Here is a 24470-nt window from a genome sequence, read left to right as displayed (position 1 = left end):
CAAAATATTGTACAAAATATTGTACAAAATATTGTACAAAATATTGTACAAAATATTGTACAAAATATTGTACAAAATATTGTACAAAATATTGTACAAAATATTGTACAAAATATTGTACAAAATATTGAACAAGATATTTTGTACAAAATATTGTACAAAATATTGAACAAAATATTGTACAAGATATTTTACAAAATGTACAAAATATTGTACATTAAATAAATATTTCAGAGGGAATTCAAAACAAAAGTTGAATAAAAATTTGTTTTCTTTCTTTCAAAATTTAAATTGAAAATTCTCAAATAATACTATTATTTACAAAAAGATAGATATTTCCATGAATGCCTCAAATAATCTTTTTAAAAGTCTTTTTTGAATTTTGACCGGAGGTAAGAGTGAACACTTTTTTACGATCATGATCTTCGATCTCCTCTATTGTCCACCGATCTAACTTGATCGTTGGAATTCCTAAAAAATTTGATATTTAAATGATAATTCTTTAATCTGCATGATCGATTATTATTAGATTAGATTTAGAAAATATATTAGATAAAAGTTAATAACAATTAATTACTTTTATCGGTTCGTTTTGTGTAGAATAATAAAGAGAAGATTTAGGCTATGAAAAGGTACTTGAAAGGAATTGAACAATTAGACTCATATTTTATATTTCTTATATATTTGTAGCCTGGTGTTGTAGACCTTAGATATTTCAAACTCAATACTCTCAAAAAGTTAACGTTTAAAATTTCTAAGGTTTATGATTTAAATATTAAAAAATATAAAAATTACCTTTCGATATTTTTCACGCAATAATCACCATCTAGAGTATTAGCATTAATCCAAGGAATTACAGAGCTCACCCTAATTATATTATTAATAATAATAATATTAATAATATTAATAGTAATAATAATAATAATAATAATGATAATAATAATAATAATTATAGTAATAATAATAATAATAATAATAGTAATAATAATAATAATAATAATTATAATCGGTTCTGCCGTTTTGACGTTTGTTTAATACAATTGGACAGACGGACAAGCCAAGTATATATATGTAGATTGTAGAAGATAAAGAAAAACGATTCCTAAATATCCTGTGAATGCTGGATAAATATATTTTGTTTAGTTATTTATCCTCTAAATACTATCTGTAATTACATAGTATAGACGATATATAGATATTTAGATTGCATGAAAATTACGAAACTTCCTAGAAAGCAAAAAGGAAGTGTTAGCGAAAAATGATAAGGTTCCACAATTGAAAACCTATAATTTCCCATTGAGTTGTTGGAGCCTTAGAGGAACAAAAAAATTGAATAGAAATGAGAATGGTGTCGTTCTTTTGTAATTTATCAGGACTTTTGTTGTACTACCCTTTTCCAATTTACATTCGCTTTATCATGGAAAAGAAAATAACTATATATTTTTTCAAAATATTTATTTGATTAATCTTTTGTAGCTAATCTCTATTTACCCCTTTCATAATAATTTTCTTTAAAACTTTTGGGGAGATTTTCTTTTTTATATTTTATTAAAATATTTACCTTGAATAAACGCCCGGCCATTGTGGTCTGGCGCACTCTAGCCCCCAGCTAACAACACCGGTCAACACAGATCTGCCTTCTACCTGGAATATTCTCTTTTGAAGGGACTGCAACTGCAATTCCAAGTAACCCCCATTTAAAGAAATGCATGCCATATGGATAATCGCTTGAAGTTACAACTTACAATCATAAAAAAAAATTCGAGAAAAGACTTTCTTTAATTTTATTTTAAAATTTTTGACCAAAAGTCAGTTTAAAAAATTTATCAATTTAGACTTCCTAAGGCATTGTAGACTAAACTTGAATAGAAAAGGGGCCAGGGGGGATATTAAATAGGCTTGTAAGAGTTTTTCTTTCGCTGATGGGTGATATTAAATGAATTGACACACTATAGTTTCAGTAGAAGTAAATATTTCTATCTACTGTTAGCGCAGATTAAAGGATTCATATCTCTAATTGGATGATGAGAGATAGATAGAAAGATATTGTTTCAGAATAGACTACAATTTACAAACACATGACTAAACCCTGATTGGATCAGGCGCCAATGGAATCGGCATATAAGTGTGGACAGAGCTATAGATTAAAGGGCTATAGGTTTATCGACTATAAACTACTAGGTAAACCCATTTTCTTCAAAAGAAGCTTTAATCGATATTTTGTGAAAATATTGCGGCATTCTCTACCTGGACTGTCATTGGTCCACCGCTATCTCCATAGCAAGCATCTGAACTCTTAGCAGCTGCGCATAACATCTTATCCGTGATTTCTCTACAAAAAAATACTTCAAACTTTTTTTTCTACTTACGTGAGCGAATTTGGTCTAATTATCAAAAAAAAATGAGAATTTCCAAATAAAATTTTGTATGTGCTTTTCTATATATTCTAACGGCTGCGGTGCTACACATCTATTTAAACAAAGAGATATTGAGTCTTTGCCACAAACTCAGAGTTTCTAATACCTATTTATTTACAACCCATTGTGTGGTAGACCTTAGTTGTTTCAAACTATGAATTAAGTTATATTATCTAAGTTTTATATATATATCGAAGGCTTACACAATCAGGTTGCAAAGATATAGAAATTATGTGACCTATACCTAGTAGAGTAGTGGTTGATACAATTTGACTGCTCCATGATGTCCAAGTAAACCATCTGCAGGGTGGTGGACTGGGTTTTAATACTAAAATCTGTTACCCCCCAACCAGACACTAAACCTCTAGATAAATAGATTTATGTTAACAGATACTTATCTTCATAAATTAATTTAGGGGCCTTTTTGGTCAAATAATTTAGAATAAGAACAAGCTAATCAGAGATTTTAAAAGAACTATAAGATGTAATTTAAAGTGACTGTTTACTTTTAACAATGCTGAGAGGGAATACGGAATTTTCCCCTGGGATTAGGCGGCTAAACCCTTTAACACTTTCGGAATGAAATTAATAAAATGCGTGAATGAAAAACATAGATTAACTCTAAACATGAATCTTCTGTCTTCTTCCGTCTGTACCACGTGATCAGTATACTGCACTGCCATTGGCTGAAGTTCTGGTGAAGTTTTACGGACTATACGGACTATATGTAATAATATTATCAATTATATCTATTGAAAATGCAAAATAAAAATCAAAAAATTATAATATGAGCAAATCTGAGATTCTCAGGCTCCTGAGGGATATAATCGTTTTCAGATTGGTGCGTATTTGCTGAATTTGATCCGTTTAAACTTACTACTTTTATTCAAAATGAATTTTCGTATAATTTGACACAGTTTTATTTCAATTTCTCTTGACAGGAACATCAAATAGTTGTCTTTTATGTAGCGCCTGAGATTCTCAGATTTCATCCTATACCCCCTTTAATTTTTCCTGTACAGTCGCTTTAAGTTGCATAAGTTGCATTTAATAGCAAAAAATAAGTTTCCCGGTAAAATCAACTTAGTGTGGGTAAACGGCGCAGTGCGAATAACCTGGGCAAGGCTGGGTTCCCAAGCTAATATATATATATACTACCTTGAGCCTGGGTTGACCGGCTGGTCAGGTTCAGGTAAACACACAGGTCGGATCCAACCATACTAAAAAATCAGCATATTTCACGTCAAACTTAAAAAATTGCTTTTAAGATTAATCACGATGGACTCGTGTCAATTTGAATTTGAACCGGACCGGCCTTAGTGACACGCGGCAAGTACCGGCCCGACTCTATCCTCGGCTTGGTTTCAACTTTGATGGCGCGGCAAGACCTATTATTTGAACTTTCCAACTAGTTTAGTTTAGTATATTTCTTATATGTTTTCTGTCATAAATCCTTTTATTGAAGAGCTTTTGAAAAGAACATAAATCTTTTGAATTTTGAAAAGTAAGTGCGTGAATTAAAGCTAGAGGAGCTATGAGGCCACACAGTCGTACCAGTAATGTTGCATAGATTTGACCTTTTCCTTCTCACTAGTTTACATCGATATAACAGATTTTAAAATTAAAAAATAACAATTAAATGATAAAAATTACATGAAAACTCTTATATATTTTAGAATAGAATTACAAGACAGAGAGAGAGCATGTACTACGCTGTCTACGCGTAACTCGTTTGGGCTTCTGCCTCCGCTTATTGTGAACAAAAAACACATAAATCTTAAAAAGACGACATCTAGTGTCCTATCTGTTATTTTAATTAATCTTTGTGTATTACACATGTGTGATTAGGAATCTATTCTTTTAATGATAGGCTCCAATAATTTCTTTTAATAATAACTTCCAATACAAGTTATAAAGGCAGTATAAGGCTTATTTAAATGGAATTCAAAAATATGTACTGTAAAGTTTTGAAAATCTGTTTATTTTGATAATTATAAAAAAATACTCGCAAAAAAACTGAATAAAAAGAAAAACTATTTAAGTGTTCAACAAAAAAATGATAAGATGAAAAACTGTACTTACAGATTTGAAGTCGACTGGCCTGTTTAGTTGGATGATAGCAAAATCAAAATTAAAGAGTGCACCTGCACACATCACCAATTTAAAACAAGAAAAATAAATAAGCGTAATTTTCAGTGATCCTTCTTTTTAAGAGATACTTATACTTGCTCGATTCAAAACCTTTATTTATTGCGACTCTTCTTCCGCATTGAGACTCAGATACGATTTAGATTGTGGTGTAACTCTTTCAATGGTGGGTTTCTTGTAATTACGTCTACAGGAATAGAATTTAATTAATTGGAGTGAGCTCGCTCAACTACCTTCACACCGATTCAAATCCTCATGAATCTTTAACTTTGAATCGGTGATTCAAGATTGAATTAATTAAATTCGGTCCAAGACTCCAACGGGAAAAAATGAGAAAAAGGCAAGATAAATAAAAAACGTTTGAAAATCATGAAAAACGTTTTTTTTTCAATTATTACGTTAGATTGGTTTGCCTTGTCTAAATTCAGGATGTAAAAGAACACTGCTTACTCCATACCTTTCACTTATACTTTATTGTTCTTATAAAACTTATTATCATTATTATCATAATTATCCTTAATATAATTATTGTTATTATACCTGAATTATCAGAGGCCAAATTTAAAGAATTTGAGACGTGGCTCAAATATGATTGGTTTCACTTAAATTGTATTCAATGTTTCAAGATTTAAGTCGGCGCTTAATTGAAACCAGATATTGGCGGATTTGAGACGCGGCTCAAACTCATTAAATTCGGACTCTGAACAATCCCTTGAAAAGCTAACCTGGGTCCAATCATGTTCTCCTAGCACTACAAATAGATTCCCTGGCAGACGTCTAGTGGCAGATTCCAAGCAGTGAGCAGCTGGACAAAAATAATTTATAAAATATTAATTTACTTTAAAAAAAAACATTTAAACACGGTTGATGCAAAAAGTTTATAATTTTTTAAGACTCTGGAAAGTTCGTAAGATCGAAAATTTAGAAATAAAAATGAACCGACTAACCTGATAAAACATATCTAAAAATGAACCGACTAGCCTGATAAAACATATCTAAAAATGAACCGACTAACCTGATAAAACATATCTAAAAATGAACCGATTAACCTGATAAAACATATCTAAAAATGAACCGATTAACCTGATAAAACATACCTAAAAATGAACCGACTTACCTGATAAAACATATCTAAAAATGAACCGATTAACCTGATAAAACATAACTAAAAATGAACCGACTAACTTGATAAAACATATCTAAAAATGAACCGACTAACCTGATAAAACATATCTGCTATTTATAAGTGTTCCGCCACAAAAAGGCTAAAAAATATTTGTCTATTAATTTAATTCTAATAATAGATTAGTTTTTAAACCACTTTTATAAAAAAGTCATGATACTGTAAAAAGCAGTGTAAAATAATGAACAAATACCACTTAAAAAATTGGATGTAAGAATTTTTAAAGAATTAAATCGATAAAGTATAAATGTATCTACAAGTTTTTAGAACAATTTAACTGAAGAAACTGTGTTAAATACTTTGAAAAAACATTTTTTAAAACATCCTGATAAAAATTTCTGTTTATATTTATGTTCAAATACAATGATATAATTATAATAACAATAAATTTATTTAAAAAAAAAATAAACACCCGATGGTAAAAAAATTTCAAGGGAGAAAGTTTTATAAGTAATTATTGAAAAAATTAAAATTAAAAAAGATTTCATGAAAAAATTTATGCATAGAGAGAACCAGAAAACTCTGTAATAGGAAGACGACTTTAGGACTCAAGTTATGATTTTTAATTGTGCAATCTATATATAAATTTGGCTTGTCTGTTTGTTTGTTTGTTTGTTTGTTTGTTTGTATCCAATAAACGTCAAAACGGCTGAACCGATCGGGCCCAAATTTTTTGTGGGACATCTAGGGACCCCAGGGAAGGTTTTTGAAAAATCAAAATTTCAAATATTTGTCTCTATCAAAATTCGATCGTCATTAAATTTTTAAAAATTTTGAAAATCCGCGAAATTTTTTGTGAAAATCTGCGAATTATTTTTGTTTTGTTTTACGATGTACACAAAGAGAACATGTTCACAACTAATTTAGGAGATGGGCGCGAAGCGCCCTCTAAGGCTAGAAAGAAGGGCGCGAAGCGCCTTGAATTTCTAGTCTATATATAAATTTGGCTTGTCTGTCTGTCTGTTTGTTTTTCTGTTTGTATCCAATAAACGTCAAAACGGCTGAACCGATCGGGCCCAAATTTTTTGTGGGACATCTAGGGACCCCAGGGAAGGTTTATGAAAAATCAAAATTTCAAATATTTGTCTCCATCAAAATTCGATCGTCATTAAATTTTTAAAAATTTTGAAAATCCGCGAAATTTTTTGTGAAAATCTGCGAATTATTTTTGTTTTGTTTTACGATGTACACAAAGAGAACATGTTCACAACTAATTTAGAAGATGGGCGCGAAGCGCCCTCTAAGGCTAGTGAATTAGAAACACTGACATTGAACATTGTAAACAGACCCATTTCACTTGATAATTGATCTTAAAAGTTACCAGTAAAACTATTTGCAATGCAACAACATCAAATAATCATTACTTTTATGTTGTCTTCCTTTTCTACAGTATTCTGGTTCTCACAGTAAATATTTTTATAAAAATACCTTGCTGCTTGCTCTACCAAGTAGTCCTGCTTGCCATGGAATACCACCTAAACAATAATGTAATTAAAATGAAAAAAAAAAAACATATAAAAATATGTTTCCATGTGAAAGGAACTGAAGGCGTAAACCTCCATGCCACAGATGGTAATGCCCTTTGTGTTTCGGGAATTGTCATCTATCTTTATAGGGTCAACCAAAATTAAGCTTACAGTCCGTTTAAAGTGCATAATTAAATCATTGAGTACAGTATTTAGGTCTGTTGTACAGTTAACAACAGTACCCAGGTCTGCTGAACAATTAACAACTGTACCTGGATCTGCTGTAGAATGAACAACTGTACCTAGGGCTTCTGTACAATTAACAACAGTACCCAGGTCTGCTGTACAATCAACAGCTGTACCTAGATCTGATGTACAATTAACAACTGTACCTTGATCTGCTTTACATTTAACAACTGTACCTAGGTCTGCTGTACAATTAACAACAGTACCCAGGTCTGCTGTACAATCAACAGCTGTACCTAGATCTGATGTACAATTAACAACTGTACCTTGATCTGCTGTACATTTAACAACTGTACCTAGGTCTGCTGTACAATTAACAATTGTACCTAGCTCTGCTGTACAATTAACAACTGTCCCTGGGTCTGCTGTACAATTAATAACTGTACCTGGGTCTACTGTACAATTAATAACTGTACCATGGTCTGCTGTACAATTAATAACTGTACCTGGGTCTGCTGTACAATTAACTCCGTGTGGACAGATAATTCTACCATCTACAGTTGGCAGTACACCACACTCACACCCACTAAACAGAATGTACACATGCTCAAAACGTAGTTTTCAGAGCTTTTTTATATATGTACAGATATTTTGAGCCAAGTTGGAAAGTTTTGTATATATAAAAAGTTCATTTATTAGATCGACCCCCACCACCACTTTATACACATACATCAAAGCAGTTTGTGTTTAATCTTCCTGGCAGAAACAATCTCAAGAATTAATTATTTTCTTAAAACATTTTTTAAAAAGTGAAAATTTGCAAATTATACTTTTAAAACAAATCAACTCAAGTTAAATGTAAATATTACCCATTCTTTAAATGGGCACATTAGAGGAAATAAATCAATAAAAACCAAAAAATTCATTCTCAACATTTTATAATTATAAAAATATTGACGTTCGACCTAAGATATACATTTTGTTAAACTGTGTTAAAAAAAATTAAACTGATTTTTAAAACTGGACTAGAAGCCATGATTTATCAAAACAAAATATACAATAATTTTTGGGAAAGCATTAATATAGCAATTATATATTATTATATGCTTGTGTGTATTTGCGTTTCGGGTTAAATGCATTTCAAAGTTTTGGGCTAAAACATCTTTTCTCTAGGTTTCTGGTATACATATTTCTCGAATTAGCAAGTGATATAGACAGTTTCTAACGGAGTTGGAAGAAAATGTCATCGGGTTAAAAGAAGATTGATGATCAAGAGACAAGAGATAATATACAAGGGTGATATGAAAGTATTTAACACGATATAGTGAAAAGAGGGATACGAACTTCTTAAATAGCGATTTCTTGAACCCAGCTTTGTTTAACTTTCTTTATAAAATTTAGAATCTTAAAACCAAGCTAAAAACATTTCAGTTGATCCAAGTTCCCCAATCAAAAATATAGTCAAATCGGTGAAGGGGTTCACGAGAATTATAATCGTACATATACACAGACAAACGAATAAACAAAATTTAATACTTAATACATTTGGGCACTAACTTCTCTCCTTCATATCCTGATCGAGTTCGTTTCCCTTCTGTTTATTTGACGGTCTATTTTTTTTAATAATCTTTTTTGTTTGATTATTTTCTTCTGATTGTTTAACATTTTTTATTATTAATTTTGATGGTTATTATATCGTTAGAACGAAGGTCTGGGTTTACGAGGGTCAACCCAGACAGAAATATATTTTCAATAAAATGTGGAACTAACATCTACTTTATTTACTTTACAGAGGTTTGGTCCATCACCACCCTGTTCTTAAAAGATTTAAACTTTGAACCGTTAAGTAATTCTTAATACTTAAAGTTCAACTAGTTCGACTGAATGGGCTGGGAAACTAAAAACCTACCGAACCAGAACATAGCTCTACATTTTAGGTAACATTTGTTTTATTTGCAGATCTTTGATACTCTGCGATTTAAAGGTTGTAAGCGCTCACGCAGAAATCTGCGATTTAAAGGTTGTAAGCGCTCACGCAGAAATCGGTAAGAATGGTAGCAATTACTTGATAAAAACTATAGATCTCTGTACATTGTACATGTCTGTACTCTGTAGCTATAAAAGCAAAAGTGAGTTAGAGCTGTAAAACCAAGCCCCAAGGCTTTGCGACACTTCAAAGTCGATCCTGTCTTTTTGGGGAATTCAATAATAAAAGAAAAAAAAATTCACAAAATTTTACATTGTCATTTTATGTTATGTCAAGTCTACAGTTGTTACAAGAGTAAGGAGGGCGCGAAGCACCTTAACTTGATATTCCCCTACTTGAAACACGAGGTGTTAACAGAAGATAGACAATAAAAAATATAAGAGTTGATTCAGCACAGTTATTCATTTTTTCTAAAGTTTCACGCTAGTTTAACTCATTGTAAATCTACATTATAATACATTGCGTGCTCTACTAAATTCGTACTGGTCTGACCCTATCCTCGTTCTATATATTTCAGTAAAAGTACGACATTTAAAAAGTTATTTTCATAAATAACTGAAAGACAATATTTTTATATTATCTCATTTTACTCTGGTTCGCCGTGGCACATAAAAGAAATAATATTCTATTTCTCCAGAGCCTCTTAATATATTCTTAAAAAAGAATGGAAGGCTATTTTCAGTACTTAAACCTTTGTCCAAGTTTAGGACTGGCAATCGGTTTTATTAAAGGGACTGTTAGCGTAAATTCAAGGGATCCTCCAGGCAGAGATGCTAATGCCTGATTCATAAAGGCATCCTTAAAACCATAAGTGTTAAATTCTGATAATTTCTATATTTTTCCTGCAGTAGAAATGCGCAAGTCACTTTTGTATAAAAATCACGATCGAAAAATAATCATATTTTTTAATTATAAACATTAATATTTAATTCATACTTGATCAGACAACGCTTTTAAGTTGGGAATTGGGTCGTTGCAAAAATGTGCAAAACTGTTTCAAGGATATTTTTAGATATTAATAAATATATTTGCATGAATATTGAAAAGGGCGTCCCCAAAAAATGGGATTACGTAAAATTGAGTTTTACGGCGTCGTCTGTGATACACGCGGCATTACGAATTTGTCCAGATTTCGATCTTGTTATTTATTAAGAATTCACACTTTTTAATGTTTGTTTAGAAACCTTGTCTGGGTTATATATAAAGATATATTATTTTGCAGGATCAACTTTTCTTACTTTCAATAAAAAGACTTTTTTGGAATTATCAAATTCCTTAACCTATTGCTCCAATCTCAACATAAAAAAGATGTTCATTTTGTGTGGAATTTTTGTTAAATGTTTAATTGTCACAAAGAACCCTATCTATGGGTATTAAGTAATAATTTTAGGTAAAGTGTCCTTCGTTGCCCGTGGAATTTCAAGAAATTTTAAATTTTGCTTTGCCTGTCTCCCCGGTTACACATGCGTTCCCCCAAAAATTTCAGCCTGTTTGGTCTAGCCGTTTAGTCAGTTATAGTGTTGTATGAAAATTTTGTCTGGTTAATAATTGTCAACAGAATATTTTTTATGTATTCCTTATTTATGTTTGTTTACAAATATTAATTTTTGATGAATGAAAATGTAAACAAACACGCCAGTTGTGTTGTGAATCCGGAGCTTAGAGGTCGGTATAAACATGTTTACTTCTTTATTCTTGGCGTAAAAATGAGCCTTAAACTTTAATGAGCCAAAACTTTAATGTTTCACGTGAAAAGTCGTAAAATGTTATTATCTCTGATTAGAATCTTTATTTCTATCTTTGTGGATTGCCGGAGATAATTGAGATTTGAGATTTAAAAAGTTTTCTTAAATTCTTAATAGAATCCTTAGAATCTTTATTTCTTTAAATTGTTGAAGTTAATTGAGGTTTAAAACATTTGATTCTCTTAAATAGAATCCTTAGAATCCTTATTTCTTGGTTTTCTTAAATTTAACATTATAATAATTTGTTTGAGCTAAATACAGTTTTAAGAGTTACGTTTTTACTTAAAGCTAATGATTTTTATATTTAGCGACGACTGAATTGAATTGGATTGATTGGATTGAATTGAATTGAGCTGAATTGAAACTGAAAGACGGGACATTCTGGTTTGGAGCCTGTTCTTTGATTGCATCTTTATTGCCAGTTCATCTCTTCATCTGTGGTTCTGCCCGGAAAAGTAAGCATAAACCTTTATTTAAGTTTACTTGAAATTTGCCTTTTTTTTGGAAGTTTCCGCAACCCATGAAATTTGCCTTTTCGGAAGTTTCTGCAACTCAATTCTTTTGCAACTAATGAAATTTGCCTTCTTGGAAGTTTCAGCAATTCATTCCATTTCGCAACGTTTTGCCACATTTTGCAACGTTATTGCAACTTTTGCAGCGATATCTTTAATTTTTGCAACGTTATTGCAACCTTTCTTATTTATTGCAACTTTTACATTGCAATTATTGGCAAAATGCTTTAAGTTCGCCAATTTTATTCATTGCATTTATTATGCAAAAGTTTTACCATGCAATTTATTACATGGTGGTTTTAATTTGAGAGATACAGTGGTCTTCATAATTACCGAGTTTTTTCTCAAGAGTATTACTTTTAAAAGTACAGTGGTCCTCATAATTACCGAGTCACCAGTGCATTAGTTAATGCTAATAAAATGGTTAAATAGCCATAATAATTTATTGATTAGCACCATTATTGCATTCCAATTAAAGTAAACAGAGTTGAGTTTGGTTAATACCATGGTTTAAGCTTTAAACTTATGAATTATAAGCTTAACTTTAGCTTCTTTACAGCTGTAACTATTGGACCTTTTATGGGACCCTTATGGCTGTAAACTTTTAAATGCTTGTTTAACCTAACTTTTGTTTAGTTCGGAAGAGTCTTGCGAATCTATCAGTGCCACAGAGCTCTCTATTTTCAAGAGTGGAATATATTTGTATTTAAAGTAATAAATTATTGTTCAGTTAATCTTGTTTCATTTTAAAACCACATATACAGAATCACTTTAAATTTCCTGCTACTTCAGACAGGGTATTATTTTTCTGCAACATATAGCCTCAGAATATATATTCTGAGGTTATAGCTTACATAAATATTTACATGTATTATATATATTGTATTATAATTAACAGATGATTTTTTTAATTTTTATTTCAAATCTACTTAATTTAATTTTTAGGTTTCGTTTCTTCAATATAAGATTCCTTATCCCTCCCTACCACTTTTGTAAAAAGATATTGTGTCATCAGTTTTTATAAAAAAGAGCCACACGTGCCATTATTCCTATTTATGCAACCAGGGACCTGCAACCACACGTTCCATTATTTCTATTTATGCAACCAGGGATCTGAAACCACACGTGCCATTATTTCTATTTATGCAACCAGGGACCTGCAACCACACGTGCCATTATTCCTATTTATGCAACCAGGGACCTGCAACCACACGTGTTATTATTCCTATTTATGCAACCAGGGACCTGCAACCACACGTGCCGTTATTCCTATTTATGCAACCAGGGACCTGCAACCACACGTGTTATTATTCCTATTTATGCAACCAGGGACCTGCAACCACACGTGTTATTATTCCTATTTATGCAACCAGGGACCTGCAACCACACGTGCCATTATTCCTATTTATGCAACCAGGGACCTGCAACCACACGTGCCATTATTTCTATTTATGCAACCAGGGACCTGCAACCACACGTGCCATTATTCCTATTTATGCAACCAGGGACCTGCAACCACACGTGCCATTATTCCTATTTATGCAACCAGGGACCTGCAACCACACGTGCCATTATTCCTATTTATGCAACCAGGGACCTGCAAGCACACGTGTTATTATTCCTATTTATGCAACCAGGGACCTGCAACCACACGTGCCATTATTCCTATTTATGCAACCACACGTGCCATTATTTCTATTTATGCAACCAGCGACCTGCAACTACACGTGCCATTATTTCTATTTATGCAACCAGGGACCTTCAACCACACGTGCCATTATTTCTATTTATGCAACTAGTCACTGCAGCCACACGTACCATTATTTCTATTTATGCAATTAAGGCACTTTCTGTACTCCAGGGTGTCCCAACAAACATTGGAATCAAGTGAAAATGATTTTGCCCTTAGAGTTGAGAGATAAGTGTTTTGCATGCAAATAGTTCAACCCGGTATAGAGTTAAAATTGTTAAATAACCCAAAGTTGTTTCAAGATTGGAAATCAAAGATGGTCTATCATTCTTTACGATAAAAAAAAAACTTTTAAGTCAGCCAAAGAAATTGAGTTTTTGCCACAAATTCAGATTTTTTTTATATATGGTCCCTGATGTCGTAGACCTTGGACATTTCAAACTAGTAATTCTGTTAGCCATAAGTAAGTTTGAAATATCAGAGGTAAACACTTAATAATTGAATAATGGAGACCCTTAGTACTGATTGCTGAAAGTGAATATCCAGTGGGGAAACTTTTAATTATCCTGTTAATCCTTTCTTTTAAATAGAGATGGGTATCATTCTTCTGAACGAACGAATTTTTGAACGATGGTCTATTTCAGAAAAATAACGAACGATGGACGAACTATGGACGAATGATGGACGAACTATGGACGAACGACTTGGATCGTTCAGGGAAATGAAAAAATTATTGTTTTACGCTGAACAAACTATTTTTTTCCAACAAACTTTTGAAAAAACTATCGTTTTTTTACCTGAACTATTGACTTTATCAAACGAACGATTTTACTGAAATCTACGCAAAAAGGAAACTCGGGAGAATAGAGAACTGTTTTCAGCTTAGTTTAAAAGATATCTATTGAAATAGAGACTTTAAGAGAGAGTTTCCAGACAAGGCTGAGTTCCCAAGCTAGTTTATCAGATAGTGTAAAGAGGGAACTAGTTAAATAATTATTTAAATATCAAAAGTCCAAAATTTTAATATAGATTTTACCTTTTTGGTGAATTTGCTGTTGTGGAAATAGTTTCAGAAGAGGTTAATGGTATTGTTGTTGAAGTTGATGTTGATATTGTTGTTGATGATGTTGATGTTGTTGTTGCTGTTGTCGTCGTCATTGGTGTATTAGTTGAAGAAAAGTTAAAGGAATCACTCTGAGAACCTAAAATAATCTTTCTAAAGAATATTTCAAAATAATAAAAAAAATTAAGAATGATGATTTGGTAAATAACAAAGACATCAAAATGGTGGTGCTACGAAAATGATAATAAAAAAATGATAATAGTAACAATGATAATGAATATATTTTAATGATAACAATTGTTATTTGTTAATGATGACACTGTAAATAAGTATACTTTTAACGTTTATAATTGTATTCATTATGTAGCGAATATCGTAGCAATCCTAATATTTGTTAACCTGAACATACCTTGGTATATTATGTTTTATATTGTCTGTAAATCTAAATGCGCTTAGCATTAACTACGCAAAATTGTAATAGGATTAGCCTAGTCTAGCTACGTCTGTAAATCCGTCAAAACTTGTATTGTGATTAACTTACAACTACGTCAGTGATTAGATTAACTACGCTTATATATATCTGCTCTAATCTTGTAAATACGTACATTAAACTGAACATGTAACATAGATATCTAAATACACATTAGTTGGAATATACTCTGCTTTGATTACGGTGAAAGAAGTAATTTGTTCCTTGTTGAAACATACAAGCTGACAATGTCCTTTGGTTTGACATTGATAGTTACATGCTTATGTCCGTGTTGACATTGAAGCCTATGAGATTGTGCCCATTGGTTTGGCATTGATAGTTTGGAGATTGTGTCCGTGTTGACATTGAAGCCTAAGCCTTGTTTGGCATTGATAGTTTACGAGTTGCACCTGCACTGATTCTGCTATGATAATGATGATAAAATAATTAGAAAGTTAAAGAATCACTGTGAGCAGTGACAACCATAAAACTTCAAAATAGGAAGACGACATTTACGCATTCTTATGTTTATTTGATGCTGCGTATGTATTGACTGCCAACTACTGTGTTTTGTGTTAGTGTGACCTTTAAAAATTATACTTTCATAACTTTATGGTTCTTACTGTAAATATAATAATTCAAAACTATTTAGTAAATAGGACTCAATATGTTTGTATAAATGGTATTTTTTCTAAAGAAAAAACAATTTTATGTGGTGTTCCTCAGGGAAGTGTTCTTGGGCCCCTACTTTTTCTCATATACATAAACGATTTGCCTTTAGCAACGTCTTTTTTTACTAATCTATTTGCTGATGACACTAGTTTTCTAAAATCATCTCCACATATCGAAACTTTAGTAATTGATGCGAACTTTGAACTAAAAAAGGCAGCTACATGGTTTCAGGCAAACCGTTTAACACTAAATGTTTCCAAAACAAAGTTTATGATATTTAGGAATAAAAATATGCATTTTAATCCTGAGAACTGCAAATTAAAAATTGGAAATGAGATACTAGAAAGAATAGGAACTAACTGTACAAAGAAATATTTCAAATTTGTTGGACTCAAAATTGATGAATTTTTAAATTGGGACTATCAAATTGAACATGTTTCCAATAAGATTGCTAGCTCAATTTTTGCTCTGAATCAGATTAAAAACATTTTACCGTTAAACATTCGTCTACTAGTCTATAATGCACTTGTAAGACCACATATTGAGTATGGAATTATAACATGGGGGGGGTGTAAAAAATGCTAAACTACAGAAAATCAAGTCTTTGCAAAAAAGGGCTATTAGAGCAGTAAATAATAGTTCATTTAAGGCACATTCAGATCCAATATTTTTCAGATTAGAACTCCTAAATCTTGATGATACATATAAACTAGGTGTTCTATCTTTTATGCATAAATACTTTTATGAAAACCTTCCAGCTTCCTTCCAGGATATGTTTAATTCTTTAGCAGAACCAAATAGAACAAAATCATATAAACTTGAGCGAGTTCTCTTTAAAACCCTAGAAAGTTTTCCCTCTGCCTTATTTCCAAAAATATGGAATTCTATTGAATTAGAGCTTAAAGAAACTAAATCTGCAAAATCGTTCAAAAGAAAAGTCGCCAAGATCTATTTAGATAGTTATGCAAATTATATCTGTAAAAAAAAAACTGTGTATCATGTGGATAAACTTAGTCTTTACTATCTTCTTCACCCTGTAGTTCATAAACATGATTCTAATAACTTATGTTACCCTCTGTTCCAACCCTTACGCTGAGTATACTCCCTTTTCTTTATACTCCCTAACCTCCTCCTTACCTTTTACCTGATTTATTATTATTCTTATGTTTAAAATGTACAATTTACATTGTTTTTATCTGCAATTCTCATTCGTTTATAGTGGGCCAACCAATTAAAACAATCTACTCTGGTTAGGCGGGTCTAAACTACATAGTAAATTGTGATTTTTTATTTGTATTATCTCGTGCTTTGTAGTTGAATAAAAATATGAAATGAATAATGATAATAAGAATAATTATGATAATTTAATAAAAATCATTATGACATTTTAATAAAAATATTAATGATAATGATTATGATATTTTATTATCATTATCAATCATTATATTTTATTGAAAATATCAAAAACAAAAATATGAATCATTATAATAATTTGCTAAAATATTAATAATAATAATAATGTGAATCATTATGATATTTTAATACAAATATTGATAATAATAATATGAAATAATTATGATATTTTGTTAACAATATCAAAAATAATAATATAAATCATCATGAAAACTTATAAAAAACATTTACAATAATATGAATCATAATAATAATTTAACAAAAATATTATCAATAATAATATAAATCATTATGATAGTTAAAAAAAAATATTAATAACAATATAAATCATCATGATAATTTCACAAAATATTCTAAAAATAAAATGAATCATTATAAAAATAACCTGAATTTTGTTGAGGCAGACATAATATCTTACAAGACCAACCATCTAGCTTTCCAGCCCGCCCATTCTTACCACTCTAGTAAATATTAAATTTAAACATGAACATGAACATGAAATATGAACATGAACATAAGAACATGACATAAAATATCTTACCTTAAAAATAATCTTGATTGTCTGATCCCCCGTAAACTTCAAGCTAGCAGTTTGCCGACCACAATATTTCTTTTCAAACTCAACCTTTCCTCCACTCCCTTTCATTATCCTATAAAGATAGTTCAATTCTTATCTCTTCTCTTTAATATCCACAATAATATGTATATAAACCATTATTTACGAAAATTCCACGGGCGACGCCAGGTACATAAGCTTGTCACATATTTGTAGCTCCCTATACCTGAGCTAATCAGTAATCAGCACCCTATACCTGAAATAATCAGCTAGTATACCTGAGAAATTAGCTAGTATAAATGAGATAATCAGCTAGTATACCTGAGATAACCAGCTAGTATACCTGAGATAATCAGTTAGTATACCTGAGATAATCAGCTTGTATACCTGAGATAATCAGCAAGTATACCTGAGATAATTAGCTAGTATACCTGAGATAATCAGCTAGAATACTTGAGATAATCAGCTAGTATACCAGAGATAATCAGCTAGTATACTTGAGATAATCAGATAGTATACCTGAGATAATCAGCTAGTATACCTGAGATAATATACCCAGCTAGTATACCTGAGATAATCAGCTAGTATACCTAATATAATCAGCTAGTATACCTGAGATAATCAGCTAGTATACCTAATATAATCAGCTAGTATACCTGAGATAATCAGTTAGTATACCTAATATAATCAGCAAGTATACCTGAGATAATCAGCTAGTATACCTGAGATAATCAGCAAGTATACCTGAGATAATCAGCTAGTATACTTAAGATAATTAGCTAGCATACCTAAGATAATCAGCTAGTATACCTGAGGTAATCAGCTAGTATACCTGAGATAATCAGCTAGTATACCTGAGATAATCAGCTAGTATACCTAATATAATCAGCTAGTATACCTGAGGTAATCAGCTAGTATACTTGAGATAATCATTTAGTATACCTAATATAATCAACTAGTATACCTGAGATAACCAGCAAGAATACCTGAGATAATCAGTTAGTATACTTGAGATAATCAGCTATTATATCTGAGATAATCATATAGTTTACCTAAGATAATCAGCGAGCATACTTGAGATAATCAGCTAGTATACCTGAGATCATCAGCTAGTATACCTAAGATAATCAGATATTATACCTGAGATAATCATATAGTTTACCTAAGATAATCAGCTAGTATACCTGAGATAATCAGTTAGTATACCTATGATAATCAGCTAGTATACCTGAGATAATCAGCTAGTATACCTGAGGTAATCAGCTAGTATACCTGAGATAATCAGCTAGTATACCTGAGGTAATCAGCTATTATACCTGAGATTATCAGCTAGTATACCTGAGGTAATTAGCTAGTTTACCTGAGAAAATCAGCTAGTATACATGAGATAATCAGCTAGTATATCTGAGATAATTAGCTAGTATACCTGAGATAATCAGCTAGTATACTTGAGAAAATCAGCTAGTATACCTGAGATAATCAGCTAGTATACCTGAGATAATCAGCTAGTTTACCTGAGATAATCAGCTAGTATACCTGAGATACTCAGCTAGTATACCTGAGATAATCAGCTAGTATACCTGAGATAATCAGCTAGTATACCTGAGATAATCAGCTAGTATACCTGAAATAATCAGCTAGTATACTTGAGATAATCAGCAAGTATACCTGAGATTGTGGAGCCCCTGATCTGTATACTGCAGTACTGTGTGTACTGCAGCCTGGTTCTAGAACAATCCACCTTACTATATAAACTCATTGTATATTCTATGAAATACAGTATTCTACAGTAGCTTGTCTTGTTCACTTGACAGTAGTTCTACAAGATAACCATCAAGTATACCTGAGATAATCAGCTAGTTTACCTGAGATAATCAGGTAGTATACCTGAGATAATCAGGTAGTATACCTGAGATAATAAGCAAGTGTATCAGCTAGTATACCTGAGATAATTAGGTAGTATACCTGAGATAATCAGCTAGTATACCTGAGATAATCAGCTAGTATACCTGAGATAATCAGTTAGTATACATGAGATAATCAGCTAGTATACCTGGGATAATCAGCTAGTATACCTGAGATAATCAGCTAGTATACCTGAGATAATCAGCTAGTATACCTGAGATAATCAGCTAGTATACCTGAGAAAATCAGCAAGTATACCTGAGATAATCAGCTAGTATATCTGAGATAATCAGCAAGTATACCTGGGACAACCAGCAAGCATACCTGAGATAATCAGCTAGTATACCTGAGATAATCAGCTAGTATACCTGAGATAATCTGCAAGTATACTTAATAATCAGCTAGTATACCTGAGATAATCAGCTAGTATAACTAATATAATCAGCTAGTATACCTGAGATAATCTGCTCCACTGCATCTATCCCCTCCTCCTCTCCCCTCCCTCGTCTTCATGTGACAAACTACACTCAGATCACAAGAGATTGGTTTGATCACCCATTTACACCTTAAAGGAATTGTCAACGTAATTTTAAATGACCCTCCATGTACAGAGTTACATATTAACAACGGTATCTTAGTAACAATGACGGAGATATCGTCGTTTTCCAATTATTCCATTTTCAATATGTTGTTCACTCAAAGGTTTAAAGGTTTTCAGTCTATATTGGGCATCTAACTCTTTTAATACAGTGTTATTTAAAATTTCGTCAACATTTCTTTAATAGAATATATATTTTTGATTATAAAAATTTATATAAACTGAGCAACATGAAACTAAAACTTAACTTTTAAAAAAAACATCGTTCGTCACTTAATCCCAAAAATTAGACCCCCAGGGTTTTTCTGAATAACGTACAGGGTGACCCACAAAAAATAAGACTTCAGAGACGATTGTACAGAATTTATACTGTCTGTTTTCTTATAATTATGATTTCCTTCAAGGCAACTGAAAACTGTTTCTTTCTTGGCCTAATCGTTTATTAAGCCATAAAAAGATGATATTCAAGGCATAATACTTAATTAAACCTTAGAAATCGTCAAATTTAAAGAGTTTTAGGTCGTCTTTACAATCTCATATTTTGTAATAACCCTGATATCTTAATATAGTTCCTACCTGTAATTACTATCATAAGAATATTTTCCATAGCTACGATGAGATCTGGTAAATACAATTATATCACATTCATGTAAAAATAGACTTCAATTAAGAAGGGATTTGAGAAACAAAATCCAATTTGTTTTTACATTCTTTAACATTTTTTTTTCATTCATGCTTTTTTGCTTGTTAGAACTGATAGATGTGACACATAGTCTCAAAATATTTTTTTAATTTTTTGGAAATCCGCCAGCGAAAACAAAAAAAATCTGTGAATTTTTTTAAATTGTCGAAATGTGACAAAAAAAATGTTAAACTTGAATTATTTTGTAAAAAAAGGGGGGGACGAACAACCTGAATAACTTTAATGGAAAATTTATGATTTATGATTATTATAACTATAAAAAAATGAATTTAGGAATATCTTGAATGAGATTTTTTTCCTTGCTAGTGTTCCCTCCCCAGCTCGCAATGACATTGCTGTTCCTAAACATTCAGTGTCCTCCGCGCCACTAAATAATAAATATTTTTAAAAAAATCTTTATTCATTTAGTTTGTTTAACACAACATATTAACAGTAAACACAACCGGTTCAGCATTTTCTTTATTCCTTAAAAAGTTATTTTAAAATTAACAGAACCAGAATCTTCCGACAAAATGTCTCCGCTATTTACTCAACTTCGGACCTCTGAAGTTCATGGATTCATCATTTAAAAAGGTATTCTGTAAAAGTTAACTTTTATGAGAGTGCAAACGTTTTGAATTTTTTTTTTAAGTTTTGGAGCATTTCATAAAAGTTCAAAAATCTTTAAAGTTTAAGAAACAAATCTTGCAATTGCAAATTTTCCATTTTTTTGCCAAGGTAACTTTTAAGAATAAGAGTAATATTAATATTTAGAAATTTAGAATCAGATAACCACATCTTTTATACCCTTCTGCAAAAAGTAAATTTTTCGTCTATCAAAATGATAAAGAACTTATTCCCCATGAATAATTTCAAAATAATTATTCTTATGGTAAAACATCATTATAAGTTTGTTATGCCAACTTAAAAATTTCATTTTATCTTTTCTAAAAGTTTATAAGATCAAAGTTTAAGAAATTTCTACTATAAGATCCCATCTTAACCATCTTCCTAAAATTTTATTATAATTGTCGTCTGTCGTCTAGTCCGAACCGTTTCCAATAGTTTTCTAAAATTGTTCATGGAATTCTTCAAATAAATCACCTCATGGATTCTGAAGGAAATGCAATTTGGCGGGAATCTCTCGGGTCGTCTTCGTTCCAATCGTCTTCCAACTCTCCACCCAGGGATCTCAAAACTAAAAACAATATTTTTGCACTTTACATTTTTTGTGACATTTCGTCTTAAAGGAGGTGGTAGCTGTTTGGCCAGTACACTTTTTGTAATTGTTTTTATCCTAAAACTATGGTCGTACTTTAAATAAAACTTTTCATTTTGGGTAAAACTACAAATAATATGATAAGGGTGTCAAATAAGTATTTTTAGTTTTTTGAATGAGGGCCAAAATCTCCAGTTTAGAATTTTAAAATTAAGAAATGCTTGATTTTACAATTAAGATGCATTTCTTTTTTACATTTAAAAAAAAATAAGAATATGTTCGGTTGGATCAGAAAATAATCGACAATTTTAATATAAAAAAAGTGTTTGTCCGCTAGAGTCGCGCAGACATTGCGTTATATTACCTCATTTTTGCTTTAACATTTCACTTTGATTCTACTTCACTCGGCCAAGAAAAAGAAAAGAGTAAGAAACATTGAGACTATGAGACAACGTGCGTACAAATGTACTAAAACTGAATTTATTTTTGATTTAATTTTGATGAAATATCTGTTAAAATAAGTTCTGAGCTTCCTTTTTATTTGAATTCAAAATTCACAAAGAAATACATGTCAAGTTTCTCCCTTGGTTTTCTGGGAAGTAAGACGAGTAAGATGTACAGGGTGTCCCAATAAACATGGGAATTCAATGACGAATTCGATATCGTCTTTTCAAATAATTCTTTGATTTAGTATAGTGATACCTACTGAGAAAGCTGTAAACTTTATTTGTTTGTTTATGTTTTGACTGCATACGGTTGTACTTGTACAACAAGGAAATTGCAGTATACAAACAGAGTAAACTTGTCCTTCTTCACTGTTCATCTTGCGGAGACATTATAGACACATCATTACAGTCTTCTACCCTTTTCATAAAACAAACTCTAGCAGGCATAATAATATTATGGCTTTTGAAATTAGGTATTACAATGCTAATTCATAACTAAGACGATATCGTATTCGTCACTGAATTCCCATGTTTTTTGGAACACCCTGTATATGATTTGTGAATTTAAGGGCTATGTTGCAGGGATGGCCGTTTATTAAGGAGTTATTCTTATTATTGAAATATGTCTGATTTCAAGGAAAAGTTCTTTAATGATTGCAATCAAAAAAATTTAGTTGAAGGTTTGTCGAATTTTACAGCTATTTTTAAGATTAACATCCTAGTCAATTTTAATTTAAAAAAGGTTTAGAGTCTTTGCCCCTCGAAAATGTCAACACCTCTTTTTAACCTTCTTCTGGTAGTTCATAAAAAACAGGATTAGAAAACCAAAGGATTGATTGTATTCGAGTCACAACGAGACATTTGTCTGATCAGGTATGTATGAATATGATACAGCTGGTGTCCCACATCATATTAGATCGTTTATAGCTTTAAATTGAGATTTTCGGGACTTCTCAGAAAATTTAAAAAAGAATGAATCATTAAAGATTGTACAAGGCTAATATATAAGGTTGCATACAGAATTATTATATGTACGTATTTTGTTGACAATCCAATATAACATAATATTATAATTATTTTCAATTATTGTTTAATCTACATGTAAGCGATTTACAGATTTATGCTGCCGAGACAATGAAAGAAATTGTCAGAATTCATTACGTCTTTAAATATCCTTTTTAAAGTTAAAATTAATTAATCGGATATATGCCACTCTTTAAATCAAAGGTCTCTTGAATTTAAGTATATCTAGTGAATCTACATATCCGTTGTCAGATGTTAACCATCAATGGAGGTAAATGGCATAATTAATCACATTTTAATCTAGAAAAACGACGGTATCTTCTATGTTTTATCACATAAAGAGTCTCTTAGTGAATCGGATGTGCTCCTCTTTTCAAACAAGGGATCACTTGAATTTTCAACGGCGGAAAACGTTAAATTAGATTGTTTAATTACCCCACATAAATTTTGTCTTTGTTCCAAAATTCATATGGGGGGTAAAGAGGACTACTGCCCAACCCTAAATATACTACCGACAATCTAATTGTGATTTCAACTGTCGTCAATTCAAATCACGTAAACAATCTCATTAAATTAAAAGGTACACTTGTATAAAGTCAGTTGACCCAATTTGAATTTTGACAAGAGTTTTAATTCCTTAAAATTATATTGTTTAATGTTTACCTAGGAGAAGAAAAATGAAATGTAAACATGTTTGCTTCATATTCACCCTGGGTTTAGGTCTGTACTGAACTAGGTTAAAGAAAAGATAGTAAAATATAATTTAACATCTAGGGGATTTCCAAACACTTCTACGACAGCCCCCCCCCCTCGGATAATACAGGGGGGAGGGACTTCCTTTTAAATTTAATTTTTATATTTTATAATGAATTGAAACGTTAAGCTGTGGAAAATTTGATTATTAAAATTAGAAAAAAATATCTAGCCCTGTAAAAAAATGGGCTTTAAAACCGTCGAAGTTCAACAGGGATGAAAAAAATGTTGAAAAGTTCTATCCTCTATCCTCAGTTCAGAATTAATATTTTTTTTAATGTTTGAAATTAGTTGAAAAAATGAAGACAAAGACCACCCCTGTATACCAAGAAGTAAT

At 31.2% G+C, this 24470-nt stretch overlaps 1 protein-coding gene and 1 long non-coding RNA gene across 2 annotated transcripts; one reads left to right on the top strand and one right to left on the bottom strand.

Moving 5' to 3' along the window:
• Positions 1 to 413: 413 nt before the first annotated feature.
• Positions 414 to 24136, bottom strand: LOC111697719 (transmembrane protease serine 9). Its single transcript, XM_023467814.1, has 20 exons — positions 24044 to 24136; positions 21797 to 21890; positions 21012 to 21080; positions 20587 to 20631; positions 19867 to 19977; positions 17493 to 17601; positions 17337 to 17412; positions 14371 to 14536; positions 7907 to 7986; positions 7177 to 7223; positions 5785 to 5830; positions 5265 to 5370; positions 4979 to 5034; positions 4500 to 4561; positions 3576 to 3637; positions 2662 to 2781; positions 2248 to 2332; positions 1562 to 1644; positions 796 to 867; positions 414 to 471 (listed from the first exon to the last, which is right to left on the bottom strand). Exons 1-20 carry the CDS (start codon positions 24081 to 24083, stop codon positions 417 to 419), a joined length of 1584 nt encoding a protein of 527 aa, XP_023323582.1. The 5' UTR covers positions 24084 to 24136; the 3' UTR covers positions 414 to 416.
• Positions 10910 to 12344, top strand: LOC111697749 (uncharacterized). Its single transcript, XR_002764376.1, has 3 exons — positions 10910 to 11052; positions 11441 to 11587; positions 12281 to 12344. It is a non-coding gene; the product is annotated as an uncharacterized LOC111697749 (long non-coding RNA).
• Positions 24137 to 24470: the final 334 nt, after the last annotated feature.

This window comes from Eurytemora carolleeae, unplaced genomic scaffold (genome assembly GCF_000591075.1).
Source record: "Eurytemora carolleeae unplaced genomic scaffold, Eaff_2.0 scaffold4, whole genome shotgun sequence".
Classification (NCBI taxonomy): Eukaryota; Metazoa; Arthropoda; class Copepoda; order Calanoida; family Temoridae; genus Eurytemora; species Eurytemora carolleeae.
This window is presented reverse-complemented; position numbering and strand designations above follow the sequence as displayed.

What these genes read in the sequence shown, in the direction of transcription:
- LOC111697719 (XM_023467814.1), bottom strand. Translation starts at nt 24,083, where the DNA reads ATGAAGCAAACATGTTTACATTTCATTTTTCTTCTCCTAG. An exon ending in TCTGCCTCAACAAAATTCAG is followed by an intron (nt 14,537 to 17,336) that starts GTTATTTTTATA and finishes AGATTATTTTAG; the next exon opens with GTTCTCAGAGTGATTCCTTT. An exon ending in TGCGTGAAAAATATCGAAAG is followed by an intron (nt 472 to 795) that starts GTAATTTTTATA and finishes CAAATTTTTTAG; the next exon opens with GAATTCCAACGATCAAGTTA.